At 50.2% G+C, this 27,568-nt stretch overlaps 3 protein-coding genes and 1 long non-coding RNA gene across 9 annotated transcripts in view; 2 read left to right on the top strand and 2 right to left on the bottom strand.

Moving 5' to 3' along the window:
- Positions 1-485: 485 nt before the first annotated feature.
- Dazap2 (DAZ associated protein 2) lies at positions 486-5,622 on the top strand. Its single transcript, XM_021182834.3, has 4 exons — positions 486-621; positions 1,781-1,899; positions 2,790-3,035; positions 4,244-5,622. The coding sequence occupies exons 1-4, from the start codon at positions 609-611 to the stop codon at positions 4,370-4,372; spliced, it is 507 nt and encodes a 168-aa protein (XP_021038493.1). The 5' UTR covers positions 486-608; the 3' UTR covers positions 4,373-5,622.
- Positions 5,623-6,223: 601 nt separating this feature from the next.
- Smagp (small cell adhesion glycoprotein) lies at positions 6,224-23,272 on the bottom strand. 4 transcript variants are annotated; one of them, XM_021182836.2, is made up of 5 exons: positions 22,648-23,272; positions 22,276-22,344; positions 21,049-21,093; positions 7,419-7,499; positions 6,224-6,831 (listed from the first exon to the last, which is right to left on the bottom strand). In XM_021182836.2, exons 2-5 carry the CDS (start codon positions 22,307-22,309, stop codon positions 6,653-6,655), a joined length of 339 nt encoding a protein of 112 aa, XP_021038495.1. In that variant the 5' UTR covers positions 22,310-22,344; positions 22,648-23,272; the 3' UTR covers positions 6,224-6,652. The 4 variants fall into 4 exon arrangements, with proteins under 4 accessions (XP_021038495.1, XP_021038494.1, XP_029325633.1 ...); XM_021182835.3 differs by having other exon boundaries at positions 22,838-23,272; XM_029469773.2 differs by lacking the exon at positions 21,049-21,093 and having other exon boundaries at positions 22,648-23,255.
- Positions 23,273-23,844: 572 nt separating this feature from the next.
- Positions 23,845-27,568, top strand: part of LOC115029405 (uncharacterized) — a 9,188-nt gene continuing 5,464 nt past the window's right edge. Inside the window, exons 1-5 of one of the 2 annotated variants that reach the window (XR_003834962.2) lie at positions 23,845-24,041; positions 24,143-24,302; positions 24,718-24,800; positions 26,309-26,369; positions 26,724-26,930. This is a non-coding gene — a long non-coding RNA (uncharacterized LOC115029405). Of the gene's footprint in view, positions 24,042-24,142; positions 24,303-24,717; positions 24,801-26,246; positions 26,370-26,723; positions 26,931-27,568 lie in introns of both variants that reach the window. The other variant, XR_015045606.1, reaches the window with a different exon arrangement.
- The window catches only part of Bin2 (bridging integrator 2), a 25,930-nt gene continuing 25,289 nt past the window's right edge, over positions 26,928-27,568 (bottom strand). For both annotated transcript variants that reach the window (XM_021182832.3, XM_029469772.2), the window contains exon 11: positions 26,928-27,311. In XM_021182832.3, the coding sequence (XP_021038491.3) occupies positions 27,282-27,311 (30 nt within the window). In that variant the 3' untranslated portion in view covers positions 26,928-27,281. The remainder of the gene's footprint in view (positions 27,312-27,568) is intronic.

Genomic DNA, 27,568 nt, shown 5'->3' with positions numbered 1-27,568 from the left:
GTCGTGACAGCCTGCGTTGTCACCTGGAGTTAGTGAGCAGAGGCGACTCGCAGTGAGGACGCCGCCCTAGGCTGACTCCGCTTTCTTTAGGGCGGGGCCGCGCAGAAAGGAGGAGCGCGCGGCGAAGGCGGAGCGTTCAGGGAGGCGGGGCTAGCGGTGCGGTGAGGGCGGGGCCGCGCGGGAAGGAGTGGCTCGTGATAAGGGCGGGGCTCACGGTGAGAGCGAGGACCGCGCAGAGAGAGCAAGGAACCCGGGGAGCGCGAGGAGGGCGGGGCCTCGCAGGGAGGGCGGGGCAATTGGTGAGGGCAAAGCGCGCGGTGAGGGCGAAGCCGCGCAGGGAGGGGCGGGGCCGAGCCCTGAGGAGGCGCGCGCGGTGAGGGCAGAGCGCACGGGGAGGGCGGGGCTTCCGAGCAGAGCAGGGCCGCGAGCTCCCTCCTTGCCGCGACTGGCGGGCCTGCGAGGGGGCGGGGTTTCCGGCGGCGGCGCACTCGGGCATCTCCTGACGCAGAGTGGACGAACGTCACGTGACACGGAAGTGACTCCGAACAGGAAGAGGACGAGAAAAATAACCGTCCGCGACGCCGAGTGGGAGCGAACTCAGAGTCACCATGAACAGCAAAGGCAAGGCCGGGAAGCGGCGGGGGCCGTCGGGGAGGCGGGCGGGTTCGGGTCGAGCGGGCCGGGGGACGTCGGACCCGGGACGGTCTGTGCGGCTCTCTTCAGCGGGCTGCGCAGCGCGGCCGCACCTGACGTGGCCGCCCCCTCCCCTCCCCCCCACACCGCAGCCGCTCGGCCCTCCGGGCCCCGGCCCCGTAAACCGTGTGGCGCAGTTTGGAGCCGCGGGCTCCTGTGTGTGTGGGGTGGGGGGGCTTTCCGTGACGGACAGCGGCTGGAGCGAATGGCGAGCTAGAGCAGGGATTTGGGGAGGCCAATGGAGGGCGGGCGGAGGCGGGGCGCCGCGCCTCGGAACAACAGGCCTCGGCCGAGCTTAACTGCTGAGGTGCCGGCTCCGCCGCACGGCCCCGGCCCTCGAGGACCCGTTCCCGCCCGCCGGGGACTTCTGGCGCTTCCTCCTCGGGGCCCGGACTCGTAGCCGCCCCTGTGCGTTGCTAATGTTTGTGAGAACACGGTCGCGGTCCCCACCCCTCCACCCGCCGCCCTTCTCACGGTTAACTTCAGTCACTCACTCTGTGGAAGTCGACCTTGACTAGGAACCCGTGAGGTAAACACTGAGAACCGTGGGTCGCACGGACTCAGGACTGGTTACAGCACAACCCGGGGGAGACCACCCAGAGGAGCCCCCTAAGACACCAGCCGTCCGGAGCCCCAGGAACGGGCCCTCAGACCTGTCCTCTATTCGGAAGGGAACACGGCCAAGTTAGCCTCCATCAATCAGTATGCTAGTGGGAACGGCGCCTTCTGCCCAGTCAGAAGCCAGCGCCATCCTTATTTTCCTGCCTCTAAGGAATAAGGCAGCCTTATTTGCAGCTCTTCTGCTTGCTCCCCACCCTGTGCACCCTGCCCCGTCTACTAGCTCTGCTTACAAACTTGTTTTTATTATTCGAAGTGTGCCTGCCTCTGGCTGTGAGTGAGTGTAGGTGCCCACCAAGGCAGAAGGTAGCGTTGAAAGGAGGTTGTGCCATATGTGGGTGCTGGGAATAGAACTGGGGTCCTCAGGAAGAGCAGCACTTTGTCTCACACACTGAGTGAGCATCTTTCCTGTTTGCCACCCCCCCCCTAATTTGACCGACAACATCACTCCTCCCCTTTTGTATTCCAGGTCAATATCCAACACAGCCTACCTACCCTGTGCAACCTCCTGGGAATCCAGTATATCCTCAGACCTTACATCTTCCTCAGGCTCCACCCTATACTGATGCTCCACCTGCATATTCAGAGGTACTGCAGTTTCCTAAACTTGTAGCTAGTTGAGAACACTCTTGGATCCCCTTGTTAAGTCTTCAAATCTGACTTCACAAGCAGAAGGATGCTCTGTGAATCATCTAAAACTTAAGGTGAAAATTACCATTGGAATTGAATGCAGTATCTGATTATGCTATTTGACACATGCTGACTTAAGCTGAGTTTGGGTCCCTTGAGCACAGTAGTAGCTGTGGACGCAAATGACTCAGAATACTGTGTGCCAGTGACTGTAACCAGCGTGTAATCTGCACACACAAGAACTAAAAACAAGGGGCTGGAGAGATGGCTCAGTGGTTAAGAGCACTGACTGCTCTTCCAGAGGTCCTGAGTTCAAATCCCAGCAACCACATGGTGGCTCACAACCATCTGTAATGAGATCTGCACTCTCTTCTGGAGTGTCTGAAGACAAAGACAGTGTACTTAGATATAATAAATCTTTAAAAAAAAAAAAAAAAAAGAACTAAGAATGGACTCATGAGCCATGCATGGTGGTACAGGAGAGTAGTCTCAGCATTGAGAGGCTGAGGCAGGAGGAAGCTGAGTTCAAGGCTGTCTGTATAACCAAACCCCGTTTACAAAACGAAACAAGGGGCTGGGGATGTAGCTGATTTGGTAGAGTGCTTGCTTAGCATGCCACCGAGCCCTAGATTTGGTCCCTAGCACAATGTGAACTGGGTTTGGTGGCACAGGCTTCTAATTCCATAGTCAAGAGGTTAAGGCAGGAGAGTCAGGAGTTCAAGGTCATCCACTCCTACATACTTGAAGGCTAGCCTGAGCTACAGGAGATGGTCTCAATAATACTTAAAGAGATTTCAAATAGGAATGTCACAAAAATAATATTTTGCTTTCTTTTCTGCTTCTTTCAGCTCTATCGTCCAAGCTTTGTTCATCCAGGGGCTGCCACGGTCCCCACCATGTCAGCTGCATTTCCTGGCGCCTCATTGTATCTGCCTATGGCCCAGTCTGTGGCTGTTGGGCCTCTAGGCTCCACAATCCCCATGGCTTATTATCCAGTTGGTCCCATCTATCCACCTGGCTCAGCAGTGTTGGTGGAAGGAGGGTATGATGCAGGTGCCAGATTTGGAGCTGGTGCCACCGCTGGCAACATTCCTGTGAGTATGCCTAACCGGGAGCTCAGCCCTTGTATACTTGAACAGTCTGAAATGACTTCATATTCATTCTCCAACCATAGTGGTCAGGGCCGGCCCAGCTGCTGCCCTCTCAGAGCAGAAATGTGGCCGGGCCAATCAGGGCATTGGACACAGCCTTTGGTTTTAGAGTTAATCAGGTTGATTTGTTTTCTCGTCTTATTAAATTAGTGGCATCTTCCTTTGATCCTAGCACTTAGGGGCAGAGACGGGGATCTCTGAGTTTGAGGCCAGTCTGGTCTATAGAGCGAGTTCCAGGACAACCAGGGCAACATAGAGAAACCCTGTCTATAAATTTAAAAAGACTGCTAGCTGCTAGCTCCTTTTTCAGTTGTTCAGGCACAGTGAACTGGTCCAGGGGTGCTGCTTGGTGAGCTCATAAGCATTTACTATTTGCCATGAGTGGGGAATGTACTAGGAGCCCAGGTGATTTAGAAAGTAGAATGCACGGTCCCTCGTAAGTAGGTTTTATTTTCCAGGTCTTCCTGCTCAGTGACACTGTGTATGAGGTTTGTAGCCCACAAGGTTCTAGCAAAGGGCATCTTCTTAGGAGTCACATTCTAGAGTGAGGTGACTAGAATGGTATCATTATTGGCTTTTAACAATGTTGTATGTTAAAAACCTAGGGTTGCTGGAGATGTAGCCCACTAGTAGAGCATTTGCTTAGCTTGTACAAAGGGCTCTCCCCCTCCCTGGTAAATGAAACCCCACATCCACAAGAGATCCTGTGGGGTGGGAGTGGCTCTCCCCTGAGAAGGATGGGATCTGGATTTACAGGCTATATCTTAGAGCTAGAACACTCTGGGTGTTCTAGCTCTAACAGATTTCCTTTCCTGTTTATGTCCTGGATTCAGAGAGAGTAGGCTTGCTCTAGAACTTAAACCGTTGCAAACTTAGCTCCTCAAAATGCTGGTTGCTTGGTACTGTAGTACACTCGATAAACTTAACAGTAGGGAGGTTGAGGCAGCAGACTACCTTTGAGTTTAATGTCAGCCAGGGCTGCATAGCATGAACCAGTCAAGTGAGAGTTACTCAGTGAGACCCGGGGTGGGTCTATCCCACTGCCTGCAAAAAAAAAAAAGTTACTGATTGGCACATTGCCATCTTCTTACGCAGCATCTGCTTCTTGTGTTCTTTCCCTGTGCCCACTGTACCTTGTTCTTTCCTTCTAGCCTCCACCTCCTGGATGCCCTCCCAACGCTGCTCAGCTCGCAGTCATGCAGGGAGCCAACGTCCTTGTAACTCAGCGCAAGGGAAACTTCTTCATGGGTGGCTCAGATGGTGGCTACACCATTTGGTGAGGAACCATGGCCACTCCTGTGCCGGGGAAGACATCACATACCTTCAGCACTTCTCACAATGTAACTGCTTTAGTCATATTAACCTGAAGTTGCAGTTTAGACACATGTTTTTGGGGTGTCTTTCTGGTGTCCAAACTTTTGAGGCACTTTTCAAATTTAATAAGGAACCATGTAAGGGTAGCAGCCCCTCCCTAAAGCATTCTGAGGTAAGGAGGTATCCATTCTTCAAACGAATGTGAGTGAAGCAGCCCAAGGCTCTTCCTTAACTCCTCTGGAGTGATGCTGTGCCATGCTGGTCTTTGCTTCTAGTAATAAAACATCAAATTAGGTTTGGAGGGCACTTTGATCTTCCTAAGAATTAAAGTTGCCAAATTACTGATTGGTCTTTAATCTCCTTAAGTTTTTGATTTATCTTTGAAATGCATTAGCTGTCTGCCTTTTCCTTCCCATCCTCTGCCCAGCCTGTCCACTGTTCCTCCACCCCCTCCCATCAATATCCATAGAATCAGTGGTGCAGGACCGAAAGCCAGACTCAGCCCCTTGTCTCCCTGCACCTGTCCCACTTGACATTTTTAACTCATCTTTCATAAGGATCCTCTGAAGCCCCCTGTGTGTCCTGAGCACAGACTCCATTTCTTCAGGTTTTGTATATCTCCAGGCAAGGTGGAGGGTACCTTTTGGACCCGCCTCATAAACCATCTCTGCATCACCATGAACCCAGACTAGCTGTGGTGCCAGAAACCTGAACTTAAACAACAGTTCTCAGTGCAAACTGTCCTAGGAAGATTGAAAGATGACAGGCAGGGGAGAAGATGCATATCAAAAGCTTGGCTTTAAAGTCTAATTAAGGGAGTTTTAGATCAAAAACTAGCTATCACTTCCTGAGTGTCTCATGTAGCCACTCGGGCTCCCAGGAGTTTCCTGAGGTAGGTTAGTACGGTCACGTGAATGCCTCACTATGACATGACTTGAGTCCAGTGAGATCTCATTAGGATTAATATTTCAGGGATCCTTAATATTTTGATTTGTTTTCCGAGATTGGATTTTATTTTATCTGATATTTCAGTTCATCTAAATCTTGTGTTCTGTACATGTGATGTTTGACTGTACCATCGACTGTTATGGAAGTTCAGCGTTGTATGTCTCTCTACACTGTGGTGCACTTAACTTGTGGATTTTTTATACTAAAAATGTAGAATAAAGACTATTTTGAAGATTTGAATAAAGTGATGAAGTTGCATTACACCTCACTCCAGCATTCTTTACTTAGCATGTGCTCAGATGGCTTCCTTTATATGGCAGGTCTTTAACATCCGACCCAGAAACCAGCTAGTGCTCCCATTGCTGTTTCTTTAATATGTCTTTGAAGTAAATGTAGGTGTGTCAGGCTAGGCTTGACTGCTCTCCTGGGTCCACTAGAGATGATCCTGGACTCATAACTGTAATCCGGTACTCACGGGGCAGAGGCAGGCAGATCTGTGAGTTAGAGGCCAGCCTAGTCTACAGAGCTAGTACCCAGAGAAGCCCTGTCTCAAGGGTAAAAAAAAGAAAAGAGCTTTACAGATAGGATTGAATGCCAGGTCTTTCTTGGCTCCATCTATATTATACACAGAGATCTAGGTGATTGTGGCCCTTGCCAGAATTGAGAACAAACCCACTTATTTCTCATGTGTTTCCAGTGATGCTTGTCTGGGACAAACCTCCTGGGTTGTCCTCATTTCCAACTCCTGAATAGTTTTGAGAACTGTAGAACTTCCATTAAGTCCTTACTAAGACAACACATGCAGATGACTTAAGCAAGAGAAAATGCTGTAAAAAGCTTGAGAAATTTAGTTCTTGAAAATGAAAATCTGATTTTCATAAGTTTAATTAGGATAAAAACAGAAGTTTGAGGCTGATTGGGGAACAGTGGGGCTCAGATCAAACAAAGGCAGTAACATTCTCAGACTCCTATCCCCTCCCTGGTCTGACCCCTTCCTGTGGCGTCCTGCCTCCAGAAAGACTGGATAGCTACACTGACTGGGGCTATTGCTCGTCAACTAGGGAGGGGATAAAGTGGACCAGCATGTGACCTCACTTCCAACTCAGGCATGGCCCCCTCTTTGTTGGTCGGTTTCGAGCACTGTCCTTATCAAGGCCCAGCATCATGAACAGCTCTCTCCGTGTCTCCGGTGTTGGGGGCCGTGTCCTGGGAGGTGAGTGGATGTGCCTGTATCACCCAACGCCACTCCCTGGCTTTAGAGCAAACATTCCCTAACTACAGAGGCAGCCTGGGAAACATTAGATGAAGTACTCTTCCTTCTCTCTGCCCTTGGCTGAGTCAGTCTCCATCTGGAGGATGGCGCTGGGCTCCCCTTCTGCAGGCTCATAGGTGACGTAGCTGCCTTTGTTCTTGTACAAGTGAAAGAAGATCAAGGTCACCACCGAGAGCAGGGTAAGGAACACCACGGTGATAACAACTTGGGGGAGAGAGAGAGAGAGGTTTTAGTACTACAAGGGGCCCTCTGAATTAGGTCATTACTTCCTAGTGGGGCGCCCCTCGAACACAGCTTGTCCAGGGCACAGCATCCAGAGGTTCTTGGTACTTGGCTATAGACATGCTGTTTTGATTTCTGACAAAATTCAACTTCCTCCCAAACCAGTTTCTGATGATCTTGCTAGAAACCAGGAGGGAAATAAATAGCTCATGCCAACAGGAAGGGTGTTTTAAATACATAGCTTCCTATGAGAGCTGCTCTGGTTCTCCCCACTCGCTCTTCCTCACCCACTCGACAAGCCACATAGACCCTCCTCCCAACCCACATACCCCAGCTGAGCAGCCACATAACCAGTGCCTGTGCATGGTCACTCCCAGCCAGTCACTTATGGTCATGCCTCTGGGTCTTTCACAGCTATGCATGTGCCAGACCTACATGCCAGAATGAACCCAGTTACCCCGACGTGGTTCTTCCTGTATAGGGAACATCTTAGCAGTCACACTGGGTTCCAGGCTGAGCAAGAGGTCTCAGTTCTGAGGCTCCTTGAATTGGTACACTGGCATTATTACCTGCAATGAGCGCCGTGCTGGCCTCTTCAGCTTGTGGGGACAGGGTCTCAGGGGCCTGAAAAACCGGCGTGGTCATCAATTCTGGGAAGTAGAGGAAGGGGGAAAAGAAAAGGGTGAACTCTTTGTCTTTGGCATTCTGTCACGACACCATCCTGGAGAGCTGCTCAGTGGTTAGAGCCCAGGCTAGTCTTCTGAGGACTCAGATTTTTATCTCCAGCACCCACGTATATGTAACTCCAGTCCGAGGGGATCTGATGTCCTAGCCTGTGTGGTCACCAGGCACACATGTACACAAACATCCATACAAGGAAAACACTCATATTCATAAAATACAGATAAAAAAAAGTTCATCGAATAGTGTCTACAGGAACTCCAAGCAGAAAATCCTGGAAAACAGAGATGGAAGCAAACGATTTCCAAATGACAACATTTATATGATGTTCTCTCTGTCCAATACAATGGTTAAAAATAGGGGCTTGAGGGGCTGGTGAGATGGCTCAGTGGGTAAGAGCACCCGACTGCTCTTCCGAAGGTCCAGAGTTCAAATCCCAGCAACCACATGGTGGCTCACAACCATCCGCAACGAGATCTGGCGCCCTCTTCTGGAGTATCTGAAGACAGCTACAGTGTACTTACATATAATAAATAAATCTAAAATTGTTAAAAAAAAAAAAAAGTTAACTAAAAAAAAAATATATATATATATATATAATAGGGGCTTGAGCTAGGTGTAATGATGCACACCTTTAATGCTAGCTAGCACTTGGGAGGCAGAGGCAGGCAAATCTGCATTCAAGGCCAGCCTATCTACAGAATGAGTTCCAGGACAACCAGAGCCACAATGTGCCTGAGACCTTGTTTCAAAAAACAACTAACTAACTAACTAACTAACTAACTAACTAAATAAATAAATAAATAAATAGGAGCTTTTGGCTTGGGGGTGGTGATACATGCTTTTAATCCCAGCACTCAGGAGGCAGAGGCAGGCAGGTTTCAGAGTTCAAGGCCAGCCTGGTCTATATAGAGAATTCCAGGCTAGCCAGGGCTATTGAGTGAGACCATGAGGGGGTTGGGTTTTGCTAGGTGTGGTGACATGTCTATAATCTCAGAACTCAGGGCTGAGAAAGATTGTTCAAGATCCTCCTGTACTATATAGAGTTCCAGGCTAGCCTGAGCTATACAGGGAAGTCCTTTGAGTCTGGACTGACTGACTTTCAAATACAAACCCTGTCCTTTACCTGCTGTGCGCCCTTGGGTAAGAAAGCCTCATCAAACCCATCTGCATCGGTCACTTCAGATGCTAACAGGAGGTGACAATACCTAGTTGTAGGATTGTAACTATGACACTACAACAGGAGGGTTATAGTAATGTAAGGGGCACGTTGAGTGCAGGGAGAGAGAGAGAGAAGGGGACGTAAACGTCTGTGTCTCTGTGTGTCTGTGTATGTATGTGGTATGTGTCTGTGTGTGTGAAGCAGCATCGTGGTGTATCCAGTACATTTTGCAGCGTTCTACATACTCTAACATACTCCTGCCCGTGGGGTGTACTTGTAGAAGTCACAGGGGACGAGTTCTGGGCTCCATCCTCACCATCTTCTTGGTTTGACACAGGATCTCTTCCTGTCCTCTGCTCCCTACACTGGCTGGCCTGTGAGGAGTCTCCTGTCTCCACGTTCCACCTCACTACGGCAGTGCTGAGCTGGCAAAGGCCTGCTGCTGCCAGGTGCCCTTCACCTTTAACCCCGGTGCTTAGGAGATGGACACAGGTGGATCGCTGCGAGTTCCAGGCCAGCCAGTACCAGTGGGAATGTTTCTAAAGCAAAACAAATGCGTGATACCACCTATGGCTTTACTGGGGTTCTCATGCTTATACAGCAGGGGCCTTGCCCACCCAGCCATCTCCCCGGCCTTACATATTATAAACATGATTTTTAAGTAATAAAATAATATTCTTACCCTGCCCCAAATCTTTTACTTCTAGGATAAGGTCTGCACTTTACCAGGCTCAGCACAGGGCTTCTAGTACCCAGAGCCTGCCTGCATTCTATCCTGTATCTGTCTGCCTATCCTTTAAACTCCAAAACCCCAAAGTCCCAAAGCCTGACTCTAAAGTAATTACTCTGAGTCAGGGCCTTACCAAACTATGGTCTAGAAGGTCTCACTATGTAGCCCTGGTTGGCCTGGAGTTGCTCCATTGTCTAGGTTGGCCTTGAACTCACAACGATCTGCCTGCTTCTGTTTCCCCAGAGCTGGAATTAAAGCGATAAAAGACTGTGTGATACCACAGTCTTTCCTTAATTAGCATTTTTGATATAACTGCTGAAGATGGGACTTGGTAAAGGTTACTGCAGGATTCAGGTTTTCAGAGGATAATGGGCTGGCCGTCTCTGAACCTAGAATCACAATCCTTAAGAGCTGGAGGCATGGGTTTATAGTGAGTTCTAGCCAGGCTAGGGAGAGACACTATCTCAAAAGAAAGAAAATAAAACCACACGGGCGGGGGGGGGGGCGCAGGGGGAGAGAGAGAGAGAGAGAGAGAGAGAGAGAGAGAGAGAGAGAGAGAGAGAGAGAGAGAGAGAGAGAGAATGAGCAAAGAGAGGGGAGATTAAAGGGGCAGGAGAGAAGCTCTCAGCACTGTGGTCCACCTGTTTTGCCAGGAGCCATGCTAGGCATGCAGGGGACAGAGCAGGGCAGGACCTGCTTCACAGTGCTCAAACCCTACCATGCCTCAGAGGTTCCATCAGCTGAACATCCCAGGATCAGAAAAGCAGCAGAGGGGCCTGGTTGGTATTTATGCCAGGGGGTGGTGGAAGCCATTGAGTGGCACTAGGACTGGGCCTAGAAAGGGCTACTCTCAACAGAGCTGTCAAAGGAACGCTGATGTGGTTCCACGGTGCATGGGTGAAGTGACAGCATGCATGGGTGAAGTGACATCAGTCGCTGTGAGCTGGGGCAAAAGGGGTCAAGAGTGAAGGGTCAGAGAACAACGAGAACCTCCTGAGTGAATTGCCCTTGTTCCCATAACTGAAAAAGCAGAGACGGGCTGTCAGGAATGCTTTCCAGTACCAAGGCCAGCCCAACCCTTTTTTTATTTGGGAGTGGAGGTGGGGGTGGTGAGAGAGGTCTCTCTGCAAAGCCCTGGCTGTCCTGGAAGTCATTATGTGGACCAGGCTGACCTTGAATTCACAGAGAACCACCTGCCTCTGCCTCCTGAGAGCTGGGACTGATTTATGAGGTGACATTATGATAGCTTGAGGGAACTGGCTCTCGCCTACCAAGGGGCTGCAGGAGACTGAGCTCAGCTCATTAGGCAGCCATGCTCAGTCACCCTGAAGGCTCATTCACACATGCTTTTCATGTGAATTATTAAACCAACATTGCAGGGCTAGTGTGTAAATAACGTGGGAGAACACCCAAAGAGCTAGGATGTAGTGTGCACGAAAGCATGTGTGTGTGAGATGAGAAAGTGTGTGGTGTGTGTGAGTGTGTGTGTATGGCATGTTTGTGTGTGTATGTGAGTATAGGGAGATGTGTGTGTGTATGTGTGATGTGTATATAAGAGTATGTGTGTGTGGTGTGTGTATGTAAGTATGGGGAGATGTATGTGTGAGTGTGTATGTGTATGTTGAGTATGGGGAGATGTGTGTGGTGTGTGAGTATGGGGAGATGTATATGTGTGTAGGGTGTGTGTGTATGTGAGTATGGGGAGATGTATATGTGTGTAGGGTGTGTGTGTATGTGAGTATGGGGAGATGTATGTGTGTGTGTGGGGGTGTATGTTGAGTATGGGGAGATGTGTGTGTGTGTGAATACATTTATGTTTGAATATGTGTTTGTATATATGTGTATATGTATGAGTATGTATGTGAGTATGAGCATGTGTGAATATGTGTGTGACTGAGTATGGGGAGATGCATGTGTGAGTGTGCGTGTGTGAAGGTGTGTGTGTGTATGTGTGTGGAGAAATGCTGCTCTTCCAGAGGACTGGGCTTGGTTCCCAGCACCCACGTTGGATGGCTCACAATTTCCTGTAACTCCAATTCCAGGTGATCCAGCACCTTACTTCAGTCTCTACAGACACAGCGCACACACATGAAAAATCACATGTTAATAGTGTTACTTAAATGATGAGGGCCAGCAAGATGGCTAGCAGGAACAGGCACTCTGGTAGCCAGAGTTCAAACCCGAAAATGACCTTGAACTTGTGACTCTGCGGCCTCCACATCTGGAGGGCTGTAACTGCGGGCATGCACCCTATGCTGGTTTTAAGAAGTGCTAGGGATCAAATGCAGGGCTTTGTGCACACTATGTACAAACTTTGCCAACTCAATGAGTCCATACTCAGGCTGGGCGTGGTGGCGCACGCCTTTAATCCCAGCACTTGGGAGGCAGAGGCAGGCGGATTTCTGAGTTCCCGGACAGCCTGGTCTACAAAGTGAGTTCCAGGACAGCCAGGGCTATACAGAGAAACCCTGTCTCGAAAAAACAAAAACAAAAACACCACAGTTTCTCTGTGTAGCCCTGGTTTCTGGAACTTTGTAGACCGGGCTGGCCTCTAACTCACAGAGATCCGCCTACCTCTGCCTCCAGGTACTGAGAATAAAGATATGTGTCACCACGCCCAGCTTAAATTTATTTTTTGCTAAAAATTTATTTAGAGGCAGGGTCTCGATAGGTAGTTGTGGCAGGCCTCAAACTCAAGAGTCCCTCCTGGAGTGCTAGGTTTTAAGGTGTGAGCCACCATGACTGACAGACTTTGTTTTTAAGAAAATGGTTGCTATAGCGCATGCCTTTAAGAGAGGCAGAGGCAGGAAGGTTCCCTCAAGCTTGAGCCAAGGCTAAATAGAGCTACCAAGTCGCAAATAAATAACAAAACAAAAACAAATGGAGAACAGTATTTGCCCACCCGGACAAAGATCTGCCCACCTGAGGATCCGCCCACCCGAGGACCCGCCCACCTGACTGAGACTCTAGGTTCAGACACTAGTCAACCTTTTTTTTTTTTCTTTTAATTTACTTTTTATTAGGTATTTTCCTCGTTTACATTTTCAATGCTATCCCCAAAGTTCCCCATACCCACCTCCCCAATCCCCTACCCACCCACTCCCCCTTTTTGGCCCTGGGGTTCCCCTGTACTGGGGCATATAAAGTTTGCAAGTCCAATGGGCCTCTCTTTGCACTGATGGCCAACTAGGCCATCTTTTGATACATATGCAGCTAGAGTCGAGAGCTCTGGGGTACTGGTTAGTTCATAATGTTGTTCCACCTATAGGGTTGCAGACCCCTTTAGCTCCTTGGGTGCTTTCTCTAGCTCCTCCATTGGGGGCTGTGTGATCCATCCAATAGCTGACTGTGATCATCCACTTCTGTGTTTGCTAGGCCCCGGCATAGTCTCACAAGAGACAGCTATATCTGGGTCCTTTCAGCAAAATCTTGCTAGTGTATGCAATGATGTCAGCGTTTGGAGGCTGATTATGTGATGGATCCCTGGATATGGCAGTCTCTAGATGGTCCATCCTTTCGTCACAGCTCCAAATTTTGTCTCTGTAACTCCTTCCACTAGTCAACCTTTTTATGGAGGTTGTTACTGTGTTTATGTGGAGTCTGATTATAAAGGTGCTCGCTCCTGTAGCGTGGTCTGCCCATTCCTGCTTTTCCTGTAAGTCTTCTCGTTTTCAGTGTGATTTCAAAACGTGAAAAAAAAAAAAAAAATGCACACCAAGCTTTCTAGCAGAAATGCCCAGGTTAGAAGCCGCCTTGAACTGTGTCAAGAAGCTCCGGGTAGCAGACAGATTACCAGGACAATTTACAAAATGTTATATTCGGACTGGGCTTGAGGTGTGGACTTGAAGGTGTCAGGTTAGAGAAGAAAAGCAGGGTCCCTGAGAGGAGGCTGCCTCCGTCTCTAAACATGAGGAAGTCGGCTCGAGAGAAGACAGGCTGAGCTGGGCGTGGTGGCTCAGTCGGGACAGTAATTCCAGCAATTGCGAGGAGGACTGTGAGATGGTTTGAGGCCAGTGTGGGCTACATAATGAGACCTTGTCTCCAAATCTGGAAAGGGGGGGTGGGGGTGGGGCGGAAGCACAGATACAAAACGATCTGTGAACGACAGCCAGAGAGGCACTTAGAGAACTAACAACTGAGCCCTCCCTGGCCCGGGAGGCTGGTGCAGACCGAAGGGTCAAGTCATGGAGGTCTGCTTTGGGAACCTTTGACTGGAGACAGTAAACACTATGAGCCAGGAAGGGAGCCCTGTGAGAAGCTACTTACTACATTCAGATGCCAAGCTTAAATAAAAAGTTAAGTCGGGAGTGGTGAGGCCCATTTATAATCCAGGCTGAGGAGGGAGGGCTGCCTTAAACTCAGGGCCAGTTGAGGCTCCACAGGGAGGCTCTGTCTCAATGCCTAAAAATGTCAATAGCCCAGAGCAGTGGTGCCTGCCTTTAATCCCAGAATCTAGAAGGCAACAGAGCCACATAGGGAGACCCTGTCTCAGATTTTAAGTCGGTGCAGTAAGTGATTGAGTGTGTACTCTGTGCTGGGTTCCGGTCATAGATCAATCAACAAAACAGGCAAACTGACCTAGCCTGTAAATGCCCTGAGGGGCCGGTGTGATGGCTTGGTGGGTGAAGGGGCTTGCTGCTCAGTGATGTAAATCTCAAAACCAAGGTTTGGGCTCTGGAATATGCATAAAAGGCAGGAGAGAACTGACTCTACAAAGTCGTCCTTTAACCTCCACAGGTGTGTGTGCCAAGGCACAAGTACACACACACTCACTCTCTCTCTCTCTCTCTCTCTCTCTCTCTCTCTCTCTCTCTCTGCAGGAACATTGAGAGTTCAAATCCAAGCCGGGTGTGGTGGCGCACGCCTTTAATCCCAGCACTCGGGAGGCAGAGGCAGGCGGATTTCTGAGTTCGAGGCCAGCCTGGTCTACAAAGTGAGTTCCAGGACAGCCAGGGCTATACAGAGAAACCCTGTCTCGAAAAACTAAAAAAAAAAAAAAAAAAAGAGAGAGAGTTCAAATCCAGCCTGGGTTATACAGCAAAACCCCGTTTCAAGAAAACAAAACCAAATCAAATGATAATAATAAAACCCTGGCAAAGCACTGCCTTCCCAGGTCTCCTAAAATGTAAACAGAGCTCTGGCCTGCAGTCTGCTTCTCAGTACAGACTCAGGAAACAAGGGAATGATGTCACCGGATGCTCACAGAAGTGCTGCTTCCGAATCCCAGGATGCAGCATCTCCATGCCCATCAGCAGGCAAACGGGTAAACAAAACACTGCCAAGGCAGACCTGGGGTTTTATCCTGCCTTAAGACATGACGGAGCTAGAGGGAAGGAAGGCTCCGTGTGTAAGGCTCCGCAGTTCTTGCAGAGGATCAGGGTTTAACTCCCAACACACACATGGCCACTCACAAACACCTGGAACCCTAGTTCTGGCTTCCGAAGGCACACATACACATAAAACAAAAATAAAGGGGGTGGGGGGAGTTAATGTGTGGAACAACACAGATGACCTCAGAGGACCATGCTGCCAAGGTAAATGAGCCAGGCACAAGGCCAAATACTGGCTAGGTGCAGCAGTGCACAGATTTTAATCCCAGCCCCAGGAGACAAAGGGATCTCAGAGATGGAGGCCAGCCTAGTCTACCCACAGTCTAGGGCATTGAGAGCTGTGCACTGAGAATATATTAAGACAAGTATTATATGATTGCAGAGACTAGAATTAGAGGAAGTTGTGAGCAGCCATGTGGGCTCTGAGAATTGAACCAAGGTCCTTTAGAAGGGCAGCCACTCTCAAAACCACTAGCCCATCCCTCCAGTCCCCTTCTCTCACTTAAAGACACATGTTTAGCCCAGGCTGGTTTGAAACTATTGATTCTCCTGCTAGCACAACCTGTACAGGCTGTGTTGTGAGAGGCAGCTCCAGCCACCTGCCAAGTATAGACCACAGAGGGAGGACCACAGAGGGAGGACCACAGAGGGAGGACCACGGAGGGAAGAGCACAGAGGGAGGACCACGGATGTTAAGAGCATGGAGGACCTCAGAGGGAGGACCACAGAGGGAAGACCATGGAGTGAAGCTAGGCTCTGCTCAGAACAGGCGAGTTGAGGCGATTGAAGAAAGTGCGAAAATACACTAAAGAGAGGAGGAAGAGGAGCACCGTGGTGGTTGCTGGTTTGAGATATGTGGAAAAACAAGCAAGCAAGGGACAGGCCGTGGGGTGTGGGAAGGAGCTGCAATTTTAAATAAGATAGTGAGGGAAAGTTCCTGAGAGGCACCCTGAATAAAGCCCTGGAAGGTTGTGAGGGAGGCAGCCATGCGAACATCAGGGACATCAAGGTCAAAGTAAGGTGGTCTGTAATGATGGAAGGCACCTGGGCTGCAGTGTGCATGTCAAAGGTGCCTCGTGGAGGTGGAGGCAACTTGGAGGGAGGGAAGGGGGGATGAAGCTACAGGCTTCATGGCACATGGGCCTGTCTGTGGCTGCAGCTGTCGGTGAGACATGGAGCCACCACAGGGTCATTACAGAGCCGCATTTCCTCAACATTGTTAACGGATCTTGTTAAAATGCACACTGTGGGGTCTGGAGAGGCCTCAGCTGTTGCAGCACTAACCGCTCTTCCAGAGGATCTATGTTTGATTCCCAACACCTACATGGAATGTTCTGGAACTCCAGTTCCTGGGGGATCTGATAGCCTTTTCTAGATTCTGCAGGCACTGCATGCGTGTGACACACAGATGACATAGACATATGCAGGCAAAACATTCACATACATTACATAAAAATGAAAAAAATTCTTTTTAAAAAAAAATGCAGATATTGGGCTGGTGAGATGGCTCAGCGGTTAAGAGTGCTGACTGCTCTTCCAGAGATCCTGAGTTCAAATCCCAGCAACCACATGGTGGCTCACAAGCATCTGTAATGGGATCTGTTGTCTTCTTCTTTTTTTTTTTTTAAAGATTTATTTATTTATTATATGTAAGTACACTGTAGCTGTCTTCAGACATTCCAGAAGAGGGCGCCAGATCTCGTTGCGGATGGTTGTGAGCCACCATGTGGTTGCTGGGATTTGAACTCTGGACCTTTGGAAGAGCAGTCGGGTGCTCTTACCCACTGAGCCATCTCACCAGCCCTGTTGTCTTCTTCTGGTGTGTCTGAAGGCAGTTACAATGCACTCATATAAGTAAAATCTTTTTAAAAAAAATGCAGACCTTGATTAGTAGAAGGGGCCAGGGGACCCTGGAATTCCAAATATCACACTGGAAATCTTTTTTTTTTTTTTTCCAAGACAGGGTTTCTCTGTGTAGCCCTGGCTGTCCTGGAACTCACTTTGTAGACCAGAAATTCACCTGCCTCTGCCTCCCAAGTGCTGGGATTAAAGGCGTGCACCACTACACCCGGCTCACACTGGAAATCTTGAGACCACTGTATCCTGAAGAGGCTCCGTCCGCCTAGTCTACAGGAGGATGACTATATGTGGAGGGTAATCAAGTTTTCAGGCTCAGCTGACAGCCAGCGGCAAATGCCAGGCCCTGGGAAGGCACTGTGGACTTCTCCGTCCACCACAGCTCCATGTATTGGTCCGGGACACACCATCACAAGAGCTGTCAAAAGTTAGGACCTGCTTGGATTTGTGTTGCTGGATTGGCAACTGAAGTTGGGTTTGTGCGCACACAAGCCAGGGGACCGTGCTCGACACCGCGCAGCAGGTACTCAGCCAAACTCTTTAAAACACCGGGTGGCTGCTGCTGGTTTGTTTTGTTTTGTTTTAGATTTATTTATTTATTATATGTAAGTACACTGTAGCTGTCTTCAGACACCCCAGAAGAGGGAGTCAGATCTTGTTACAAATGGTTGTGAGCCACCATGTGGTTGCTGGGATTTGAACTAAGGACCTTTGGAAGAGCAGTCGGGTGCTCTTACCTCCTGAGCCATCTCACCAGCCTGGCTGCTGCTATTTTATGCAAATAAATTCTGGGTTGCTTGCTCTGTGGCAACCCATAATTCAAACAAATTGATTTTTAAGGGATCCCTCTGGGGCTCGGACAACAGGCTGAAAGTGAAAAGAAGGCAGAGGCTAATGCACCCTAAACATCCAAATGGGAGCCTTTCTCCATTCACCTTGAAGCCTTGGGTATAGCAGCAGCCCAGGGAGAAAGTGGCCAGATCTCCTTCGAAGCAAGGACCTGGACAGGATGTGGGGTGGAGTCGCATGCGTGTGGGCTGAGTAGCTGGGGAGGAGAGGTTTGCTCTTACCCGGGCTGGGGAAGCCCTCGGGAGGAACTGGGTAGGGACAGGGCATGACTGCCTATCAGATATACAGGAAGTCGAGAACAGGTCTGGACCAGATATTAAGAAATGAGAAAAGGTGGGTTGGGTTACCGTTCAGTGGGAGAGGGCTAGCCTGTCCACCACGTGCGTGGCCCTGGGTCTCATCCCTAGCAGTGGAACAAAGGCAGACACAAAATGTAAAAGGTCATTAGCATACTCAAGACAGGAGGCTGGGGAAGATCACCCTAACCCTGGTAACCCTAACCCTGAGTGACTCTGGCCCTAGGTTGGTAGGTCAGTACAAAGGCAGCCAAATCTATCAAGCACCTGGACTCTTGTTGCATTTACCCAAAATCGGACCCAGAATGACCTTCGCAAGACGAGTTCTTTCTGGCTTCGAGTTGAAGGCAAAGCTGTGGTTTAGGGTAGGTTCCGGAAAAAAATGGAAGAAGGAACCAGAGGCAGAATATAAATAAGCTGTGTATATATGTGTGTGTGTGTGTGTGCGCGCGCGCGCGCGCGCGCGCACACGTGCGGGTGCGTGTGTGCGTTGTGTGTATGTTTTGAGACATTTTACTATGTAGCCCTGGCTAGCCTCAAACTCCTGGAGATCTGCCTGTCTCTGTCTTTCAAGGGTTGGATTTAAAGGTGTGCATCACCACACCTAGCTCAAGGTATATTCATAAGGAGTTTTTCTGTCAAGTTGTGTAAGGAATGGGGCTGCCGCTGGAGCCTGGGAGGAGAATGGAGACATGCCAGCAGGTTTGGGTACGGATTCCCGAATGACTCAGACAGAGCAAACAACTGATAGGGTGCCCGACTCGAAGTCCCTGAAGCAACAGAAGGCTTGGCTGTAGACAGCTGATCCTGGTAATCAGAGAACCTGGACATGGGTGCGGTGGGCACCGCTGGCAGGAAACAGGGAGATGAAGGAGGTGGAGCCTTCAACAGGAAATGGAGAGATGGTGGAGGTAGAGACCTTCAGCAGGAAACAGGGAGATGGTGGAGGTGGAGCCTTCAACAGGAAATGGAGAGATGGTGGAGGTAGAGACCTTCAGCAGCTCTTTGTCTGGGAACTCTGATATGCTCAAGATGGTCCTTGAGAGTGAGGATGGGCAGGGGGCTTCAGGAGATTCAGAGGTTGGATGTGAGGGTGAGGTTTCTCCAGAGTGGTTTGACCTTTGACCTTAGGTGCTCTGTTGACCTTAGCTGCTTTTGAATCTCTACTGCAAACCACACCTCCCGAGTGCTGGTGTTACACATGCTCCACTCAACAACAACAACAGCAAAGCAATCTGAATCCAGGAGCCCTGGCACCAAGAGGAGGAATCTGGGCTGTGGGTGCACCAGTGCTTGTGGAAGGCCCTAATTTTGACCCCCAGTTCCTGCTAGTTTTCCCAAAGAAAGAAACAAGTTCTCCCTCTCTTCCCTCCTGAGCTTCCAAGAAAGGCCGCACTTCAGGGTAGGTAGGTAGCCAGGGTAGAGGGCCACCACTTTAAGGCTCTGCCCAGATCCTAACCACCACAGGCCCTCACACAGCTGTCTTTGTGTTGACCCAGATCCTAGCTGATTCCTTTGTGCCTCCTGTCTCCAGAGCCGCCAGTTCTCTTATCGGGAGGAGGCATCAGATCCGTTGCCACCTGAAGCTGCCAACCTGCTTATTTGCTCTAGACCTGCCTGACAGGGTCACTCCCACAACCCTCTGTCCTTAGGAGCGCCAGCTGGAATCCCGCCCCCCACCCCCTGTATATCTGCTGTGACCGGCAGCTGGGTGAAGGAAACCTCCCGAGCAGCAGACCATGCCAGAAAGAACACACCTGGGGAATCACTCGGGCTGGCCACAGCCGGCCCTGCTTCCTCTGCTCTGATCAGCGGCATGATGGGAAAATTTCTTTTGGTTTCTTTCTTTAAACTGGGATGGTTTTTGTTTGGTTGGTTTAGTTTTTGGTTTTGGTTTTGAAATCACTGAGAATTTCTTAACTTTCTTAAACTCAGATTTTGTTTTTCGATAAAATGAGAACAAAACCTTCTCGTGTAGTGAGAAAATTGTTCAGTGTAAAAGTGCTGAGTATCTAGTGCGACACCTGGGAGGAGGCCACTGTGAACTCTGGGTGGCATGGGATGGACTTTACCTGGTGGGGTGGCCAGACCTCCTGAGACAGGGTTCTGACTGACCGCACATGGCCAGCAGCTTGGTCCACAATAATCTCAGGGGCCTATGACAATGTCTTTTAGTGATTTTATTTTAATGACTTAAATTTCCTTTAAAGTCAAGGTAATAAATAATACTAAGATTGCCATATTAGCCAATTAGTTATTCATTACAATATCTTCATCCATAAGTACTCACTGTTATAGACATTATTATATTAACATTATATTAACGCTACATACAAGATCTTATCTTGGTGGCATTGAAAAACATATTTTAAACTGTTTGGGTTTTGTTTTGTTTTTGTTTTTTGAAAAAAATAAAAAAATAAAGGAAGAGCCAGAGACAAAAGTATCAACGGCCTGAGAGCCCAACAATGCAGGTGGCCCAGCACTCCTGAACTAGGGGACGAAGGTAGAGAAGTACAAGCTGGGGTGCCCAGGAGCTGGGCCCTGCACCCATCCTACAGGGAATCCTGGCTGATCACTAGCCGTCTCTCCTGTGCTTGGATGTATGTTTGCTCAGACCTAGCGGGCAGGAAACTGTGTGCTGCATCCTATAAGTCCACCCACCCAGGACACTCGTTGAACCAAGAACAAACAACTCAGCAACAGTGTAACACTATGATTTAAAAACATGCAAGGAGCCAGTGAGTTGGTCCCCAGGTGAAGGCACCTGCTGCCAAGCCGGACCTAAGTTAGAAACCCACGACCTGAGTTAGAACCCAGGTGTTGGAAGAAGAGAACTGACTCCAGAACGTTGTCCTCTGACCTCCAGCATGTGCAAGCTGAAGAGGGGGGACAACACACAAGTGCACACAGACACACACATGCACAACATGAATAAATAAATGTTTAAAAAACGGACATAGTGCCGAGCAGTGGTGGCGCATGCCTTTAATCCCAGCACTTGGGAGGCAGAGGCAGGTGGATTTCTGAGTTCAAGGCCTGCCTGGTCTACAAAGTGAGTTCCAGGACAGCCAGGGCTACACAGAGAAACCCTGTCTGGAAAAAAACAAAACAAAACAACAGAAACGGACATAGTCTCCAACAATACACTTTTCTCCAGATGCCCAGGTGACCAACAAGCAAGCACACAAGAACATGCTTGGACATCACTAGTCACTAGGGAAACAAAGTCACAAGACACCATTTCCCACCCACTAAGACACTAGTGCCACACTTGCCCTGAATAACACACACCTGTTAGAGAGGATGTGGAGAAATCCGAACCTTTGTATGCTGCTGCTGGGGATATAAATAACACAGCTACTAAGAAAAACTCTATCATGGTTCTTTTAAAATCTATCAATTGCTATATATTAACAACAACTCCACTTCTGGGTGTATATCCCAAAGAATCGAATGTAAAAGCAAATGTCAACCAGAACACTCTACGGCATGGATGACCCTTGAAGCTTTGTGCTAGATGAAATAACCAGACCGGAAGGGGTAAACACTGAGCCTCACTCTTCTAGAGACTTTGTTGCAAAGCTCACCTCCCACTCCCCGAGCCTTTACCCACCAGCCTGAAGGGCTGTCCTCCGTGCCCACCACTTCTCACCAAGCAGCAGTCTGAATCACGTGCCCCACTAGTTCCAGGAGAAACTGCCTCAGATTTTGCCTTCCCCGGGGTTCTCCCTCCCCGACGAACTTCATATCAGCAAAAACAGTGTCCCTCAAAGTGAACGTTTGTTCTATACATAACAGAGGACTACGGATCACAAGTTAGTTCCTCCCACACCCAGGCACAAGGTGAAACCAATTAATATGTAAATATCCGTCAGCACCCCAGAACCAGCCTGATTAGGAAAGGAAAGGCGAGACTCAATTCACCACCTGCCTCCTAGAATTTTTAAACACATCCCACATCCCTCTAGCCCAGGCTAGACTTGGATTCACTATTTAGCTGAGGGTAACCTTGAGTTTCTGGTACTCCCGCCTCTACGTCCCAAGTTGCAGGGACTGCAGGCACAAGCCATCAAAATGGGTTTCATCTCGCAGGGCTCATTCCGAACTGCGGACTGAGCCCATGCTTGACAAGTTCTCTACCAATTAAGCGACATCACGAGTCCTCCCGGTTATCTTTAGAAGATTCCCTTTCTCCTTTACTTAACTACTGGGGTGAATGTAAAAATGGCTCCTTTGGGCATCAAAGAACTTCCTAAGCCCAGGTGACTCGCAGTGCTTGGAAATGGCCCGGTCCAGACTTGAGAATAAAATAGTGCAAAAGGGCACAATGAAGTTGAATTCTGTTTCCTTGGAGCTTTTTGCTGCGTGAGGCCCGGCAACGGGTTGTTAGGGGTAGGGTGGGGTGGGGATGGGTGAGTCTTCCAGTCTACACTGAGTGAGGCCTCGCGGAATTCCAAGACCTGTTCTGGGGTGGGAATTCTTAAACAGTTCCCCTATTCCATGACTGCCATCACCTACCTTCAGGAGAAGGTGTGGCCGGTAGGTTGTTCATCGTTGCTGATGGCAGGCTATTTCGTAGGGTCAGATCTGTGGGAAGAAGGACAGACAAGAATGAGGTGGACGGGCTCCTGAGGTCGCAGGGCTTGGAGATCCCAGGAGAGCCTCGGGCGCCAGGTTTTCCCCGAGTCCCTTCCCCTGGATATATCCACTCTCTTCCTTTCGGTTCTAATCAGCTTCCATAAACAAATCCTTCCCCCAAGAGCTGACCCTGGTCGCGAGGTCGGGGGATGGGTGGCGTTGGTGACCCTTTCCCCAGGCCTGGGAAAGTTGAGCAAGGGTCGGCCCGGTTGCGCCCATGAGCGATCCGGGTCCCTTAGCCACCTGCATTACCTGGGCTTCCAGGGCCAGGAGCCCCGCCGAGCCGTCCGCTGGGTGCTCCCCGCTCCCCGGGGACCCCGCGTGCCCCAGGCCCGCGCCCTGGTCGTCGAATGTCCCCGCAGCCGCGCAGTACCCGTGCGGGTCCGGTCGCAGGCGCGCGGCGGCCGAGTGCGGGCTCCGGGCTTCCGCGCAGCGCGCTCACCTTTCCAGTCCGACGGGCAGGTAGGGCCCGGCGCCGCGCGTCCTTTTGAACTCGCCGGGGTGGGAGCGGCCGAGAGTCGCCCGAGCCGCGCCCGGGACCCCGCGCCGAGCGGCCGCCGAGCCCGGACCGCGGTGGGAGGGACAGGAAGGAGCTCGGGGCCGCCCTCAGCAGGTTCCCCCGGGAGGAAAGGCCACTGTCCGGAGCCGCTCCGCCCCCGTGCCAGGCTCGGCCGGGGTCGGCAGCGCCAGCTGTAGGGCGAGCGAGGGGCGTGTCCCGCGGGGCTCAGTCACGCGTGGGCCCTCTGGAGTCCGCGACTGCGGGGCGACTTAGCCGAGCACCTCCCGGGGCCACCTGGACCTTCTGCGTGCGACCTTCCCAGGAGGCGGTGGAGCGTGGAGAGGGTAGGAGGTGTGGCTGTGGACTGTTTAGGATTAAAAGCTCCAGCGTAAGTGCATGCCAGCTGGGTGGCTGTGGGCACATTCCTGAACACCTCAGTAGTCGGTTTCCTCATCCCTAAAATGGGGACTGAAAGTGGCAATTCCCGTAAAGCCGCTTTACAGCCTTGGTCCTAGCCCGAGGCAAGCGCCTTGATTTAAATATTCATCAGTGCTGTACTTTAGCGGCAGTTTGACTCACGACAGTGACAGGAAATGCTCCCAAATTAACTAGAGGAACTCGTTGACTAAGAGGCTGTAATTCTATATAACAGGCTCTGGAGGTAGTCCCGCTGTGTAAGCTAGCACAGGTTACTTCTGATTCTTTGGGCAAAGATTTGTGAACTCGAGAATGTTACTGCGGAGCTCCAATGAGTTGCCTAGAACCTCACCTAGCACATGATAATGTGCTCAATAAACACTGGCCAGCGTTACCTGGGTAACTCACTGAGGGTCGGACCTGACCAACCACACTTGGCTTTCATGTCTTTTTTTTTTTTTTTTTTTTCCCTTTAAAATATAACCTTTAAAAGTTTGCTTCGGGGGAGAGGGGTTAGCTGGAGAAAGGCTTCCAGTAGTTCACAACCTCCTGTGATTCAGTCTCAGGAGATCTTGACGCCCTCTTCTGGCATCCACTGGCACCGGCACCGGCACCGGCAGGCTCACTTAAAACTTTGCTGGGGCTGATGAGAAAGCTTAGTCAGTGAAGACACCTAACTGCCTAGTAAACCTAACAACTGAGTTTCCCAGAAACCACAAGCTGGCCTCAGGTTAGGACCCACTGCCTCCGCTTTGGTATTGCTGGGACGACAGGTTGGCACATGACACCCCAGTCTATACTCAGACGCAGCCTGTCAACACTGTCCTTCAGAGTCTGTGTCAGACCTCCATAAGGAGTCAAGTGAATCCATGATGGACACAGTCTCACATGGACAGCCAGTCTTCTCTAAGAGTGAAACTTAAGCCTCGGAAACTGGGGCAGCCATGCTTTTGTCAACAGACCTCTTGGGACCTCAGGGCAGACGAGACAGGTGACATTTATCTCTGCCTGGCTTTATTGGCTTCCTTGTGCTTCTGCTGGGGTGGCAGTCTTCTGTGTCCTTGCCTTTTTCCTGGATGATGTCTGGGCAAACTGTTCAGTTCCCGGCTGAGACTGTCCACACTACCCAATCATGTGGGCCCTTTCCTTCCCCCTTGGACGCTTCCGTGGGATCGCAGTAAAGTACCATGCTCACAGCGTAGTATATTTTCCACTCTAGCTGTGCCTCTGTTGTAGCAGTTACTGACTCCTCCCCCCCCCCATCAGACGGGAAGTCCTACAACTTGGACGTGGCCTACTCCCCCATAGAGTTCCCATTTTATTGGGGGGAAGAGAAGACAAAGACAAAGCAAACCCCATAAGCAAAAGGCTTGAACTGGGTTTCTCCAGACTCTTTTTTTTTTAAGACAGCAGCACCTGTATCACATAGCAAAGGCTGACCTTGAAGTTCTGGTCCTCCCACCCTCACCTCCGAGGACTGATCTTGCAGGTAGGTGTCTGCCCACCTGCCTGGTTTATGTGGTACTGGGGAATCAAATCCAGGCCTTCGAGGATGTTAGACAAGCATGCTACCAATTCAAGTGCCCGTGCAGCCCGAGGGTTTGTCAGATGGTGAACCTGGAGCAGAGGTGCCTCTATTCCCAGCCCGTTCTTACCCTTCCATGACACCCTAGTTAGCCTGGAGTAGTGATCCTGACTGCCACAGGAGGGAGTGCCTGGGGGAGAGCTAGAATGGGCGGAGCCAGCAGTGGGGTTATTTAAAAATCTCTCGGGAGGCACCCTCCCAGGACTACTGTATAGAGAGAGCTGTGAAGGGCAGTCTTTCAAAATGAGAAAAAGAGGGCTTGATTTCGGAAGATGACGATTCCTAAGGGCTTGGGTACAGGAAGCTGTGCCCCGACATGGACCCTTCATCACGGTGTGTGCTTGCTTGCTTATCCCAGGCCACTGTGTGTGAACCTACATGTTCATCACAGGGCCAGGAAGGACTGCCCTCCAGAGGCCTGTGCTGGATAGAGACAGGCTTATCTGCACTCAATGCTTCCTGTGTATCAAAAGGGTTTGGGGAAGTATTGATCAAGGAAGCATTTTCTTGATGGATGAAAAAAATAACTCGGTTACCAGCCTCTCCCTGTGATGGACAGTATACTGTACACAAAAGTAGAATGGAAAAATTACTCCCAGATATAAACACAGAACCCCAGCTCCTATGTGGACACACTTACTGGAAAATCCTGTATGTGCCTCAAATTCTGTGTCCTGCGTTAGGGGACTGTGGGCCCTCTAGAATTGGTGTTTGTAGCTCAGGACATAATTGATGTACAATAAACAGTCCATAATAGTACTGTACAGTTGGATGAGTCTCCACCCATGTACACACCCACCAAATGACCCTCATAACAGTAAAAATTATGATGGTTCATAATTACTATCAAAGGCCCTCCTCGCCCCCAACCCACCACCTTCCTGTCAACATAGACATGTTGTCCCCTGCCCTACTAGTGACAGGCACCATTCCTACATCCTTGCTGTAGGATGGCCACACTGTGCAAAAGGAAAGAGCCAGTTCTTTCTCTAGTGTACACGTATCTGGGGAGGATGTTGCAGCTAGGCAGGCCATAGCAGTAACTGAGGCTGGGCAGCAGATCTCTCCCCATCCGTGGATTCCCCAGGCTGGTTGGTCTTGTCTTTCCTGTGCCTAGCTGTTCTTCCAGCAGCTCTGTGAACCGCCTACCTGCAAAGGCAATCCTCTATTTCTTCATCTCATACATTCCTTGCCTGCAACCAGAGGATCCAGATAACTGAGGTTCCCACCAGAGGGTCCGGATAACCAAGGTCCCCTCTGTAGTCATTTCCAGAGAGTGATAGGGCCTGAGTCCTGTCTCTCAAGTTTAACCTTGGGTAACTTCTCACCAGTGTGCATTTTCCTCTAAAGCACGTCAGCCCTGGCAGGTCTGCTCGGCACCCTCATGTTTGGCGCTGTGTCTCTGTATTTAGCACACAGGAGGCTCTCACAAGGAGTGACTGGTGTGACCTGTCAGCTGTCCTGAGAACAAAGGTAGGTTGGGCGTGGCAGCACACACTTGTCATTTTAGCAAGTGGAGGCAATGGCAGGATATGTGAGCCAACCCAGGCTACATTGAGACCCTGTTTCAAAAGACCAAAGATGTCTGCATGCATGAGAGCAGGGGAGGGCGGAGATGGGGGGAGGATGAGGGAACAAAGGCAGAGCAGATGACAGAGCCCCAGAGCCACTGTGTTTTTACAAAAGTTTGCTCTGACAGCACTTGGCCTGGAACTTCTGACCCTGCGCATAATGCCATCCAGGCCGAATTCCTGTCCGTGTCCCCCACCCTACCCCACCCCACCCTGTCTTTCGTAGCATCCATCTGGATCAGACCTTCATTCACAGGGCACCAGGCTGTAGAGATGACATGGCTCCGACTCCGGTGGACAGCCCTTTCCCACAGTGTCTGCTGCTGTAGGAATGCACTCAGAAAAGCATTCCAGCCAGGATGCTTGTGACCTGGGGTCGGTGTGTGACGAAAGCCTTCTGAACCTGGGCAGAAACCATTACCCCGTCTAAGTGGAAAATGGCTGTTCAGGGCAAGACACCTCGGTTAGTCAAAACCATACTTTATTTAGTAGTGAAAATGTTTCAGCTTTAACTCTTTGCCAAGTGAGTGGCTAGCTGGATGCATGTCCTCTGACCGTGTGGACGTACCTAAGGAAGCTTTTCTTTGGCATTATTACAGCCCTGCTTCTATTACTGCTCAAGCCTCTGGTAAAATGCTCCGTGTGTGGTGCCCTCCTCCCTCCGGCTGGTGCAGACTCCATCAATGGCGGGCGGGTCTCCGAGGGCACGTATTCATACTGCCTGAGAACGTGGCTTGGATGTGGCTTATACCCTTGGCCCTCTGCTTGAGAAACTTGTCTGGGCAGACGAGCTTAGGTCCTTGGCAGTTTCTCTTCAGAGTTCCGTGTTTTCACTGGTAAATACCTGGGGGGGAAATACAGTTTGTTAGATGCTGGCCTACTCGGGAGGGGCTAAACCTCAGCTTCTTTCTTCTCGATCATAAGTTATGCGGCACCTACAGCACTGGCCTGGGGTTACCCTGTCACATCGGCAGCAGCTATTCTAAGGAGTTGGCACCTTTCACTAGGAGGACTGCTTAGGTGTTTCTCCAGAGTTAAGTAATCTGTGGCTCTGTTTTATGTGACCATTCTGGGTCACCTGAATTTACTGTGCTGCACTGT

The sequence above is a fragment of the Mus caroli genome, unplaced genomic scaffold, assembly GCF_978045245.1.
Source record: "Mus caroli unplaced genomic scaffold, Mus_caroli_1 scaffold_16, whole genome shotgun sequence".
NCBI classification, from domain to species: Eukaryota; Metazoa; Chordata; class Mammalia; order Rodentia; family Muridae; genus Mus; species Mus caroli.
This window is presented reverse-complemented; position numbering and strand designations above follow the sequence as displayed.

What these genes read in the sequence shown, in the direction of transcription:
- Smagp (XM_021182836.2), bottom strand. Translation starts at nt 22,309, where the DNA reads ATGAACAACCTACCGGCCACACCTTCTCCTGAAG. An exon ending in GGCCACACCTTCTCCTGAAG is followed by an intron (nt 21,094 to 22,275) that starts GTAGGTGATGGC and finishes TTATATCCCCAG; the next exon opens with CAGCAGCATACAAAGGTTCG. An exon ending in CAGCACGGCGCTCATTGCAG is followed by an intron (nt 6,832 to 7,418) that starts GTAATAATGCCA and finishes CTCTCCCCCAAG; the next exon opens with TTGTTATCACCGTGGTGTTC.
- Dazap2 (XM_021182834.3), top strand. An exon ending in CTCCACCTGCATATTCAGAG is followed by an intron (nt 1,900 to 2,789) that starts GTACTGCAGTTT and finishes TGCTTCTTTCAG; the next exon opens with CTCTATCGTCCAAGCTTTGT. An exon ending in CCACCGCTGGCAACATTCCT is followed by an intron (nt 3,036 to 4,243) that starts GTGAGTATGCCT and finishes CTTTCCTTCTAG; the next exon opens with CCTCCACCTCCTGGATGCCC.